We start from the raw sequence: 13,802 nt of genomic DNA, 5'->3' as shown, positions 1-13,802 counted from the left end.
TGATTAAAATGTCTTGCTGCACTGTCCATATATGTAGAAAAATAACAGAGATGTACTCTGTACTTTTTGGAAAGTAAAGGATGAATAAATTGAAGAGAGAACAAGGTCCAAGCTTATTTACATTATACATATGCAAGATCAGAAACTGGCCACAATAACAGAGGTTAAGTTTAAGTAAACAAAATAATGGAACAAAGATGTAAGGTTATGTGGTTACAAAGGAAAGAGGAAAGGAGTTCAAACAGTAAAAAACTATAAGAAGCAAATTCAACAAACCAAGCATATTACTGTAGTAAACTACAAGACATCACAAGTGCCAGCACAAAGCGAATGCAACCATATATATATATATATACCATATGTATGGTATATACATGCATACATTATATATTATGTAAATATATATATATATATATATATATATATATATATCTATATCTATATATATATATATATACACACATACATACATATACATACATGAGTAGCTATGTGGAAGTGATCCAAGCACCACAGGCTGCCAGACCCTGTTTTTGTGCTCAACTAGCCAACCTGGGCTTCCTGTGAGTTAGATTGGTCTCCCTTTGAGTTACCATGGTCGAGGGAGAGAAATCTAACTCCCACTAGGCAGTGGAAGAAGTCCAAGTCAGCATGAAATCAGGGTCTGGCGGCTTATGGCACTTGGATCACTCTCCCACGGAGCTACTTACTTACATATCTTCATTGAAAGTGATGGCTAGTTGTGTGCTTATTACTTTCTTAAAGGTATTTTCCATATGTCTTATTATGGACTTGTTCTCCTTTGAAAGGAAGTTTATGATTTCAATATAGGTAGTAATTTTTGCTAGATCACAACTTCATGCACAAGACCCTTCCTCAGTGGCTTGGGATATTATTTCTATATGGTTAGGGTAACAATGCTTTGATGAATGCCGTGATGATATTTCATTTTATATGTTTGTGTTCATACTTGCTCTTCACAGAGGGAGGATACCAGTTAATGGAGGGAGGTTACCGGGTAACCAGGACAGGTTACTGGGTAGCTCAGGTAGTGGCGAATTGTCACATGCTTGGAATTGTCTCCAACTTTGGGTTGTGATGTAATGTTGCATGCTTAGGTTTGTGGCATTTTCTCCCATACTTGGGTCTTTGGCATTTTGTAGCAGTTTGTTGTATGTTTGGGTTTGTGGCAATTTGTTGCATGCTTGGGTTTGTGGCTGTTTGTTGCATGATTGGGAGGGCCTTGAGGTCCTCTGCTTGTATGTTTAGGTTTGAGCTCAACTCTATGATATATAATGCCTCTAGGGTTGGGAGGTCATGACCCGTCATCAAGGAGGTGCCAAGATAAAAGGGAGGGAGGAAGGTGGAGGGGAGTGGAATATTTAGGGAATGGAATGGGTGGGAGTGGTTTCTATGCCTTTTTCTTTTTGGCTAACCCCCCCCGTGTAAGGGGGAAAAAGCCGTTGATACATGTATGTAGGATTGGGAGGCATGATCATCTGTATACATTCCCAAAATCTATGTGTTTTATTCTAGGATTGTTCTTGTCTGAGCTATGCCATGTTCTTCACTAAATGGGATTCCTGTTGTATAGTGATATGAAAGGCAATGGGATAACCTCATTGTCATCATACCAATATAGGTGGAGGGGAGGGTTTCACAGTTGCATCGGGTACATTTGAACCCATAAATGACATGTGATTTCTGAAGTTTCCAGCTCTCTAGGTGGGGGCTCTTAAGTAGGATGTGACTTATTTTCTTTGTCTTATAATAAATCATTAAGTTAAGTAATTTATCTGAGTTGATTGGCTTAATGCTCCTCTTGATAGTGGCATTATATAATCAAAGAATTTAGCCCAAAATCTAAAGATACAAGCAGAGGACCTCAAGGCACTTTCAAGCATGCAAAAAACTGCCACAAACCCAAGCATACAATAAATTACCACAAACCCAAGCATATGATAAATTGTTACAAACCCAAGCATGCAACAAAATGCCACGAACCAAAGCATGCAACGTTACATTACAACCCAAAGTCGGAGGCTCTCCCAAGCATGTGACAATTTGTCACTACCCGAGCTACCCAGTAACCTCTCCCAATTACCTGGTAGCCTCCCCTAGTTAACCGGTAACCTCCCTTTGTGAAGAGCAACTATGAACACAAACATATAAAATGAAATATCATCATACCATTTATTGGAAATAGTTACCTTAACCATAGAGAAAAAAATTCCCAAGCTATTGAGGAAGGTTTTTGTATCTGACATAGTGATCTAGCAAATATGACTAGGCCTACCTACACTGAAGTTATAAACCTCCTTGCAAAGGAGAACAAGTCCATAGTAAGGCATATGGAAAATACCATTAAGGAAATAATAAGTGCACAACTAGCCACCACTTTCAATGAAGTATGTATAAGAGAAAAAGCCTTTGGTATATGTGTGTATGTATGTATGTGTGTGTGTATATATATATATATATATATATATATATATATATAGCTAAGACCATTTCCCCCTTATAAAGGGATTGACCAAATCAAAGACACACACCAACATCATACATAAATGAAACCCTTTCAACTATCACTTCCATCTCAGTACTTTGGAGATGAAGGGTTGCCATATCCCCCCCTGTCAAACCGTTTGGGTCAAAGATAATGCATAGTTCTTACATAATAGGGACCAACAGTCAGAGGTGTTTTACCTCCAACAGCTCCTTGCGTTAACCCCCCCCTCCTCATTCACTGAAAATAATTTACGTAGCACATGAAAACTTCCCTTTCAGCTGTATTATCCTTTCATCCATAATGAACATATATTCATTTCTATCTTTTGCATTCCCTGGAATTTAATGACATCCACATGGACCAGAGTTGTGTACCATTTTTTAAGACTGGAGATGAACCTGCACTATATATATATATATAAATATTTATACATATCTATATATATATATTTATATATATACATATATATATATATATATATATATATATATATATGCTAATAAGAACACGGGTACGTGTGTTCTCTTATGCAAAGTAGACCACTTGGAAAAAGAAATTGATGAAGCAGAGCGCTTTCGTATATTACACCTTCAGTGCAAAAAGATGCACTGAAGATGTAATATACGAAAGCGCTCTGTTTCATTAGTTTCTTTTTCCAAGTGGTCTACTTTGCACACACACACACACACATATATATATATATATATATATATATATATATATACATATGTTAGGAAGGTATTATGTAGAAGCATATTTATAAAATGTGACTTATTGACCCACTGTTGGAGAATGAGATAAGATGGACAGAAAATCTCTATATTTCGACCACTATCTATACACCAAGGGCTCCTGGTGCTGTTTTGGTATGCGATCTCATTTATGGCGTAATCTAAAAAATTAGGATTTTGCTTTGGTATGCGAATCCTAACCTAACCAATCTAACCTAACCTAACACAACATGCATTTCTTGCTTATTTGTTAGGTTAGGTTAGGTAGGTTACGGTAGGTTAGATTAGGTATAGGTTAGGTTAGTCTTTTTTTTTACCTATTTTAAAAATATTGAGAGTGCATACCAAAGGAAAATCTTAATTTTTGAGATCACGCCATAAATGAGATCGCATACCAAAACAGCAAAAAAGATATGATGAACGTAGGTCACTACTGTCAGGTGAGATCGCATACTAAAACAAAAGCATGACTTTGAGATCGCATACCAAAACAGCACCGGGCTCCTTCCACCTTACAATGGGGGTAGCCAAGTCAAAGGCTCACTCTCTTCCATTCCACTCCTATCCAACACCCTTATTTCCCTCTCATCTTAGCTCCTCATAGTTGTAGACTTCCCTAAAATTTCGAGTGTATGAAATTTATACAGTTAACCCTATAACCACATCGCAAGGAGATTTTCTCCTGCGCGCATGCATACACTTTTCGTTTAGTGATTTTACCTTACTTTGCATTAAATCACATACAGGGTTAACATAAAGTACTAATTAAGTTTACATATCATCATTCTAAAGTTTAAGAGTTACTTTTTCAATGTTTATTTTATAATAAACCTGTTTTGAAGCTGAGCATGTTTTTTTTTCTATTTTCCAAAAAAGGGGTAAAATTCTCCCGGCGATGTGGTTCACGTTTGTCAAAAACAGAAATGTGGTTCTAGGGTTAAAGCCCCATATGAGGGAAACTATATTACATTTAGGATTTGCTGATTTAGTTTAATGTCACAAACTCCCCCTATCAGGAGGCTAGGACAGTGCCCCTTACAGCGTGGAATTTAATGAGCCATGCCCTTGGTTCAACTCGCCCTCAGCAGGGTTTGAATAATCATCATCATCATCTCGACCTTCGCCACAAGTAACGACACCCTAACAAACAGTGGCAAAGTTCTTTTTCCTCCACTACAGGAGCACAGGAAGCTGAAGAGGTGGAGACGGAGAAGTGGGATAGAAGAGATTTTTGGGGGTCAACAGAGAGGAGGGACAGCAGAAATAAAATACTGGACTAAAGATTCCTCTACGAGTGGAGACCAGTCTCTGACATAATTAATGCTGTGTGGCTCTGGTCCATAGGGATGCCATTATAGTGCCTAAAGTATTGGCTGCATATAAGTATGCAGTCCATACCTTGGTATTACCAGGAACACAATCTGTGAGGTGCATCATCTTGTCCATGGGTTACCTTGTCTTGATAATTTGGTTTAATATGACAAACTCCCTCCCCCACCCATATGGTAAGGCTAGAACGGTGCCTATTATGGAAGACTTTGTATTGTGGAATTTAATGCAATATGCCCTTAGTTCAGCTCACCCCAAGGAGGGTTTGAAACATCATCATCTCAACCTTTGACGAAAGTAACGACACCCTAACCTGCTCAGCCAGCGAGCATCCGTGTGGTATTTTGTAAATAAACTTTTCAGTAGCTCTATCAAAGAATTTCTGACTGGAATCAGCACTTCAAATTACTCAATAGAGCACATAAAAAAAATGGGGCATTACTATTACTACCACTACTACTACTATTACTACAAGTGATAAAATCTGTTGCCTCAGGTTTCACTGTCAGGAAACCCACAGCCCTACAGAAGTGAGCAACGGTCCTTATGTCCTCCCACAGATCTCTTCCTAAAAGTTTGGACTGCTATCAGTATTGTATAATTACAATTCTGTTTCAATGTTGCGTACAGGAGTAAGAGGAGAAAGATGAGGAGGAGGAGGAAGAGGAAAAAAAGGCGAGTATCAGGTCCTTGGAACTGCATCTACAGATGGATGTGAAGGTGTTCACAAGTTTTAACAACAATTTGGTGCTGTTTTTGTATGCAATCTCGTCTATGGCATCTTCTAAAAAATTTGAATTTTGCTTTGATATGTGATCCTATCCTAACCTAACACAACACGCATTTCTTGCTTATTTGTTAGGTTAGGTTAAGTTAGGTTAGGTTAGTTTATTTTTTATCTATTCTAAGAATATTGAGAGCGCATACCAAAGCAAAATCCTAATTTTTGAGATCATGCCATAAATGAGATCGCATACCAAAACAGCAAAAAAGATATGATGAACATAGATCGCCACTATCAGGTAAGATCGTATACCAAAACAAAAGCACAACTTTGAGATCACATACCAAAACAGCACCGACAATTCTCTCTAATATCAACCTCACATGTCTATCACTAGCAGGTATTGACTGTTGGCCCTAAAGACAGTACAATGCACAACTGACTATGTAATACCATGCACAACAAACACCAATAAGAAAGCATGCCAAACACTAAATACTATGCATGACATACACCATAAAGCCTTGCACAACAATTATTACAACACTATGCACCATCATGTTAGACAAACACCATAATATGCACAATGAACATTATCAAACACAAAGAACCACCAACATCACACGTGATGATCAGACATGCACACGAGACAGACCAAGAGGCACAAACTAAAGACACCACCTTTAGTGCATGTAGCCATGGCACATGAAGCAAGATTGAAGGGGTGGGGAGGGAGGGGACTATGCAAGTTGCTCTACTAACAGCTTCCAACACCCTCTACCCACTTGAGCTAAATTTCTACAACAATTTCTTCTATTCTTAGCATTGCATAGCCTGAGAAAAAAATGAAAATGTGGGAAAGGGTCATTTTCAATCTGGGTGAAGCAGTTAATTTCTTACACTATGCCTTTTACTAATCTATTCAAAGTGGTGGCATACTTTACATATTTTGTTCCAGCTAATAACAGACAATACTCGAAGTTTTGTGTGACCAATGAAGTACCTGTGTATAATGCCACCACTCTCCAGGAGATGGAAACAACTATATCCTGGAGAAAAAGCCCAACTTTCCTTAACCCATTCAACTCCGATGACAAGATGTCTTGTCATTTGGTCAAATAAAACAAAAAATCATAAAACACCAAAATGTTTGATCAAACACCAGAAAAATATGACGTCAATCCTCGCTTCGCTCGCAGCGAAGCGAGGATTGCCGTCATATTTTTCTGGTGTTTGATAAAACATTTTGGTGTTTTATGATTTTGTTTTATTTGACCAAATGACAAGACATCTTGTCATCGGAGTTGAATGGGTTAACCCATCCATGGGTGCAACCCTATAGGCTGGCACTTTGTTCCCTGTTATGTACTGAAGAAATTTATGGGCACAGCCATAGACAGTTAACTTCCTAGGTACTACAAGGTTTCTAAAAAGGGCACTCCAAATTTAATAATATATACACTTCTTTAATTGTGATGCAGACCCTAAACAAAGGGGTGCATGGAGTAATCAATCTTCTATTTAAGGTTTATTTCTCAACTGAACAAGTCTTGCATTAGCTGGAACAAAATATATTAACTATAATCCATACTGATGGGATTAATCAAAGTATGTTCATGTCTGTACACTAAACATTCAACACAACAATTTTTTTTTTAGGCGTTCACAACATCCCTGGCTGATACAACAGTAAATGAGCAAGAGATAAAGTTGATCCTTTTAAAATATTGAATCAGCTCCTATATACTTTTCTGGGTAATGACAGACAACTTTATTCATTCATAAGTCAGGTATATTCTGGCTCAGCTGCAGATTCTTCAGTTTCTAGTTTACCTGATCATAAACTTCATAAAACTGCCTGTCTATAACATGACGGAAACCTATAAAATACATCAACATGTTGAACAAGTTTAATAAGGTAGCCATGCAACACTAAAGCATTGATTTCTCTTAGTCTATTCAACATGGAGAAACGTTTTATCTATTTTCTTCTGAATAACACCAAAAGATATTCAGCTGAGAGACAAATGAATCCTAGACTGAATAAGGGTCTTAATGAAATGAGGACCCTTTTCAATCTAGAATTTGCTCTGGAACTGAACAAAGGCATCTGGCATTAGTCAGAACAAAATAATTTTAAGATATGACACCATGCTGAAAAGGATGTAAAAAATTATTCAGAAACATATAAATAACTGTAAAAAATATATGACAAGCTCATTTCTATGCTATTACTAAGTAAAAATAAACATTTATTGGTAAATATTTTGTGAGTTTTCTATAGAATAACATTTGTATAATGATAATTAATGTTTGAGTAAAGATTTCTTTTATTGATTACACAGCCAAAATTCATGAATTGTTATGCTTGGCTCTTCTTAAACATTGCATTTGCTATCATCAACTCCCTTTTTAACCCCTTCCATACGGTGCCGCACACGTAGGCGTCATGGACTTAGATCTCGGTGGCAGCAACCAATGCCAGCCGTACGACGTGTCGTAATAATACTCGCATCATAAAATATAGTCACCGCTTATATCGATCGTTCTCTCTTCACCCGTGAATTTTGATAACCATAGAAAATGCGATTACAAAAGAATTAGAAAGAATGTCATTATGGAGGGGCGACTACAATAAATATAATCAAGAGGCCGATATGGCAGCCTCGCGAATACACTCGCTCCCCATGACGCCTACGTGTGCGGCACCGTATGGAAGGGGTTAAACATCTCCAACATTATTTCTCTGCTATAGTTCTTACATGACACCCCAAAGACCTTCAAGAACCAAAAATAAAACTTTTCAAATGTATTCCATATGTATTACTTTGAGGTGCCAGGCAAGAATTATAGTAGAGATGATGATATTAAAGATATGTTTACAAAGGGAATTGATAATGGCAAATAGTATTTAAGAAAGCAAAGCATAGGTACACTTGGGAAAGGGTGGTGGAGGGATGGATGATTAATAGTGTGTTAATAGATTATGTAGTGGTACCCAAAGGGAGGATTGGTAAAATGTGCTGAGATGGTACGTAGGATGAGGAAGATGGGAGGGAACAGGGGAAGTGGAGCAATGAAGAGAAAAGGTGGTACTGGGGGAGGAGTGAACATACGAGGATTGGTTGTAAGGCAAAACAAAGGAAGCATTTGAGAGATGCAAGAAGTGAGTAGAAGCAAAGTGCAAGGTGAGGGAGCCAAGGGGGAGGGCAGATGTAAAATGGGGTATGAGTTTGTCAGAATTATGAAAAGAAAAGAAAAAAAAAATTGCTTTGGAAGGAATTGAACTGAGTGAGGGGGTTGAATCAGTAATCAGACAGAGTGGAAGGCAAGGGGTGCAGATGGACAGATGTCAATGGAAGTAAAGATGGTGAGAGAAAGATGAGTAGAGTATTTAAAAGAATTACTGTATGTTGAGGAGGTTAGGGATTGATTGTAGCAGTGGGGGGTGCTTGGAAAATCTCATGGGAGAAGAAAATGACAGGGCTTTATGAAAAGATGACATACAAAGATCACTGAAGGTGATGAAAGTGAGGCATCTGGTTTGAATGGGTGTCAACTGAAGTAGGGGTGGAGGTGGAGGTAAACTGTAGAGTGAAGGGAGTAAGTAATTGTGTTAGGGGAATGAAAAGCATCAAGAGAAATATGCATCTAGGAATGGACACAAAGAAAAAGACTATATGAAGAGGTGATTGTGCCTACAACACTGTACAGGGTAAAGACTTGGAAAGTATGAGAGGCATAAAGAAGAAATTTAAATGTGTTTAAGATGAAGTGTTTTAAAAATGTGGTGGAGGTTATGAGGTTGGATAATGTAAGAAATAAGGAATGGGGGCAGCGAGTGTGGATGGAAATGGAATTGGCACATAGGATTGATAAAAAAACACTGGGATGGCTTCGGCATGAACGAAGAAAGACACGCATAAAGAGTGTGTAAGGCATTGGTGGATCAAATGAACTTGAAGGGAAGACCATGAAGAAGATGGCAGAATGTAGTTAAGGGGAATGTCTGTTGAGCAGAGAAAGGAGAGGGCAAAAGACAGGTGTGCGAAGAAGAATTCTGAATGGATAATCAATTGACACTGCCCAAAGGAATTTCTCCTCGTCTTCTCTAATTACTCATGAGTGGACAAGGAGGGAGGATCACCATATTCATGAAGCAGTGGGGTTACACCTGCTTAGGCTGTTGGGCCCTGCTGTGGATGTGCTATGTCTTGCTGCATTGCTTCCGATCCACAAGGTGCCAAGATAAAAGGGAATCATTTAGATAAACACCTAAGCAAGATGCTGTAATGATTATAATTTATTTCATATTATTTTTGTTTTGTTATCATTTGTCTGTGATTCTCATTTATTATTATATGTCAATTTATTATTTACTATTTACCTGTTTGTTTGTTGTTTGACTGTGCCTATGCGTTTATGTATTTTATTTGATATTTACATTATTCTAGTTTTTATTGATCTATTTATTACTATTATTAGGATTTTTTCATATCTGACCTAGATATGGACCAAAAGGTCTCCTGTCGGCATGCTCCACCTTTGTAATCCCTTGTGTTGGATAGATGTGGGATGGATGCATGTCTTGGCTGGCTATCTCTCTTAAGAAAGGGAAGAAGCCTTAGGTACAGAAAACTCTTTTTATCAGACTTTTTCTTCAATGTACCAAGTCAGATAAAAGTTGAATTTGTCCAAACATCCAACCATCGAGTGGATGTTTAGTTGTTGCTATATCCACTACTGACTCATAGCGTTCAGGTCGGCTATCATTTTTGTGGGCATTTCCGTGTTTGTTTATGTTTGGCATTTGGTTATTTCTCCTCCACTTTGTTTTGTTGTTTATTATGCTTTATTGTACCATAAATAAGTGAAAATGTCTCAAACCAGTAATTTGTTTTTAATCTTTTAGTGTACAAGATGCAGGGATGACACGTCATCCAGGAGGTGCCAAGATATGAGGGAGGGAAGAGGGTAGAGGGGAATGGAGTATGTAGGGGATGGAATGGGTGGGAGTGGTTTCTATGCCTTTGTTTTTTTTGGCTACCTCCCTTGTAAGGGGGAAAATGCCTTTGGTATGTGTATGTATGTATGTCCAAACATCCGATTTTTCCAAACATCTGATCTAGGGTAGGTCCCACCAAGGTCGGGTAAAAGGAGTTTTCCTGTATACAGATTACTGAACACTTTAGAAATTATAAACAGTTTTGTAGTTCTATAAATTTTAGCAAACAATTTGATGGTTCAATTTCAACAGCATAGTTTCTTTTTGGTTCGAACAAGTTGCTACAAATCACTTGCAGTGATGCTGATGTGATGCAATACATTTTTCTTTTTCATTTTTTCATAGTGAATATTCCTCACCCTTGGATAATTGATTAAATCAGGGCCAGAATAAACACGTGTATTCCAGGTAAGCAAGGATTTTTGTCCAGCATACATTGCCACTGCCAATGAAACAAATTTTAAATTAAAAATTTCAGTATTTGGTCTCTGCAGATACTAAATACTCTCCGGCTACTGTCGAGTGAAAATTGCACACATTAAATGGCTCAAAAATCAAACACAAAAGCAATTGTATCTATCTAGATGTTTCTCCTCACAAGCTCCTTGACATTTGCTCCTTACCTTTTCTAGATCCACACAATACAATATAACATTCCTTTTATCTCCACTTTCACAAATATTTTTCTCTTTTGGGGAAGATCCCCTCTCCTTTCTCTTGCTAGATTCTTTGTACTTCAAAAAAATATATATAAATTATTTTATTTTCTCTATGGTTTCTGGCTACTTCCCACTAACATAAGGTTTGTTTCTTAGTCCAGACAAACAAAGGAGGCAGGATACTTTCTTGCTTAAAGCTGTTTCTATCATAGAACCAGCACCATCTTGATGATCAAACTGTGAGTTAAAGCTTAAATGTACCAGAAAAAGAGAGAGAGAGTGAAGGGAAAGAGAGAGTGAGAGTGAAGGGAAAGAGAGAGAGAGAGTGAGAGAGAAAGAGAGAGGAAGGAGAGAGAGAGAGAGAGAGAGAGAGAGAGAGAGAGAGAGAGAGAGAGAGAGAGAGAGAGAGAGAGAGAGAGAGAGAGAGAGAGAGAGAGAGAGAGAGAGAGAGAGAGAGAGAGAGGGAGAGAGGAAAGGAGAGGAGAGGGAGAGAGGAAAGGACAGAAGAGAGGAGAGGAGAGGACAGAGAGAAAATTAGGAGGGGGAGGAGGAGAGGAAAGAGAAGGTGAAGGAAAAGGAGGAGGAGGAGGATGAGAAGGAAGAGAAGGAAAGAGAGCAAGAGACACAGAGAAAGAGAAAAAGGAAAAGAGAAAGATAAAGAGAAGAGAAAAGATAGAGAAAGAATGAGGAAAAGCAAAAGAGAGAAAAAGTGAATGAAATAAAGAAGAGAAAGGAAGAGATAGGAAGAGTGGGAGAGAGAAGTTAACTCACTTAAACACTTATTCTGGAAAACATTTCACAATTTTTGTCATTCCAAGGGCTTCCACATTCCCAGAAAAGCAAACCCAATAACCAAGAGGACATCAAGATTAACTATAACCTGGTCAAATCAACTTGACAGGGATTTATCAGTCAAGAATACTGATGACGTGCAGTGCAAGAAAAGTAGACATATAAACAAAAAGTGCATTTGAGAACCTTCACTGCGATTGAGCAATATTTGGAAATAAAAATCCCTGCCACGTTCATCTGAGCAAAGTTGATACGTGTACCACAGAGCATTCCACCGTCTAATGCCACCAGATTGGTCAATCCCTAGGAACACAAAAGTCATGCACACACACCCATTGAATAACAAAGTGTAAAAGAAGTAAAACTACACATACAACATGTAATAAGCAAGTGCAACAGAGTGGCAAAGCAAATTGCAAATTGTAAATCAAATCAACCCCTTCAACCCCGAGATAATTGATATTGCACAGACAATTCCCTTCAGCTGAAGCGTAATCCCCTGGCTTATCCCTCAACCCTTTCAGTCCCGTGGTAGAGGCTGAAATGGGATGCACTGGACGTATTATTTCGACTAGAGGCGGCCCTCCCACCCCGTGGACTGAAGAGGTTAGAATGCGAAAACAAACATAATTTTGGCACCATTAGCCTCGATGGGCAGTTGGGCGGTAAAGGCCGGCGAGTGGCAAGACAGAGAGGAAAGGCTTGTTGCATCGGCAGAAGGACTTAACTGACCCCGATCCACAGAGAGGTGCGACCCATTCATGGCAACTGTCTCCGTCCGCTTCATGAGGCTTTCCGTGATCAGCTGCTCCTCTTCTGTGAACTCCCTCCGCCGACCTATCTCTTTCTCTATAGATGGCTCAACAAACATACCTGAAATTACAATAATCATATAAGCATTTCCCATACTGGGGGGGCCGATTGCTCAGTTACATGGAATAAATACTTAGGCAATTTTTGCAGCACCTGTAAAAATTTGAAGAAAAAAGGTCTGGGAAGAAAACTCCAATCATAGCCCTAGTAATTGGATTACTAGTTATTTTTGGGCCAGATAAAAGCAAAGGTGGGAGACTGGTAGTGTGTTTATGAGGTGAAAGATGGATATATTAATATTGATCAACATGAAACTAAATATGAAAGTTGAATTCGAGTTGGGGGTGTGGTGAAAGGAGGGGGAAGAGGAGGAAGGGTACTGTTGGTATGTGATGGGACGTGCAAATACGTGGCTGAATGGGAGGGCTAAATGGTGACCTAAATACATGCATACTAGTGTAATTCTTGCTTATCATGGGAGTGATTTTTCTGTGGGGCTGATGTCTGGGGGTGATGTGGAGTTCAGGGTCTGGGGATTGGTCAGTGCTTGTTTTGTGAGATGTGTATGTATGTCAGAAACACTGACACTGTTTCTGACCTAGGGCAGTGGATGAGATGCAGGGATGACCCATCATCCAGGAGGAGCCAATAAAAAAGGGAGGGAGGGGTGGTCAATAGAAGTGGAGTATATGTGGATGAAATGGGTGGGAGTGGATTTATGCCTTTGATTTTGGCTACCTCCTTTGTAAGGGGGAAAAAGTCATTGGTATATGTATGTGCTTTTGTGATGACACAGTGTCAAGTACAGGTGGTAAGTTGCTGTAGATGTTTGAGTAAGTATGGTGCTGCTGTAGTTTTTTTTTTTGTGTTCAACTGCTTGTGTGTGTCTTATGTGGTGGCAAAGATGAGTGGGATTCAGGACTTGCATAGAACTATGTGCTTACCATTTTCATGTGCTGCTCTATCGAGATACAAAAACAGGAGTAAGAGTATGGGAAATAGGTTGGTAGGAATTGTGAAAAAGAATAGGACAAATCTGGAGATCAGGTTACCAGCATCTTGGGGTCACACCTTGTAAAGGTTGTATTTACCTAGTTGTATTATATGGGAAGGGAGCTATGCTTGTAGTGACCAGTCTTTGCATCTTTCAGCATCAAGATTTTTCTTAAAATCTTGAATAGTGTTTGCACACACTATTTCTTTATCTAAATTATTCCAGGGTGTGTGTGGGGGTGTGTGG

General features: G+C 38.7%; 1 protein-coding gene across 3 annotated transcripts in view; it reads right to left on the bottom strand.

The window, feature by feature from the left end:
• Positions 1-13,802, bottom strand: part of LOC143025652 (USP6 N-terminal-like protein) — a 58,296-nt gene that overhangs the window by 15,858 nt on the left and 28,636 nt on the right. For all 3 annotated transcript variants that reach the window (XM_076185646.1, XM_076185644.1, XM_076185645.1), the window contains exon 11: positions 12,482-12,622. In XM_076185646.1, coding sequence (XP_076041761.1) covers positions 12,482-12,622 — 141 coding nt within the window. The remainder of the gene's footprint in view (positions 1-12,481; positions 12,623-13,802) is intronic.

This window comes from Oratosquilla oratoria, chromosome 5, assembly GCF_046742065.1.
Source record: "Oratosquilla oratoria isolate Oo_2021 chromosome 5, ASM4674206v1, whole genome shotgun sequence".
NCBI classification, from domain to species: Eukaryota; Metazoa; Arthropoda; class Malacostraca; order Stomatopoda; family Squillidae; genus Oratosquilla; species Oratosquilla oratoria.
The sequence above is the reverse complement of the archived record's forward strand: the minus strand, read 5'-3'. Positions and strand labels throughout refer to the sequence as shown.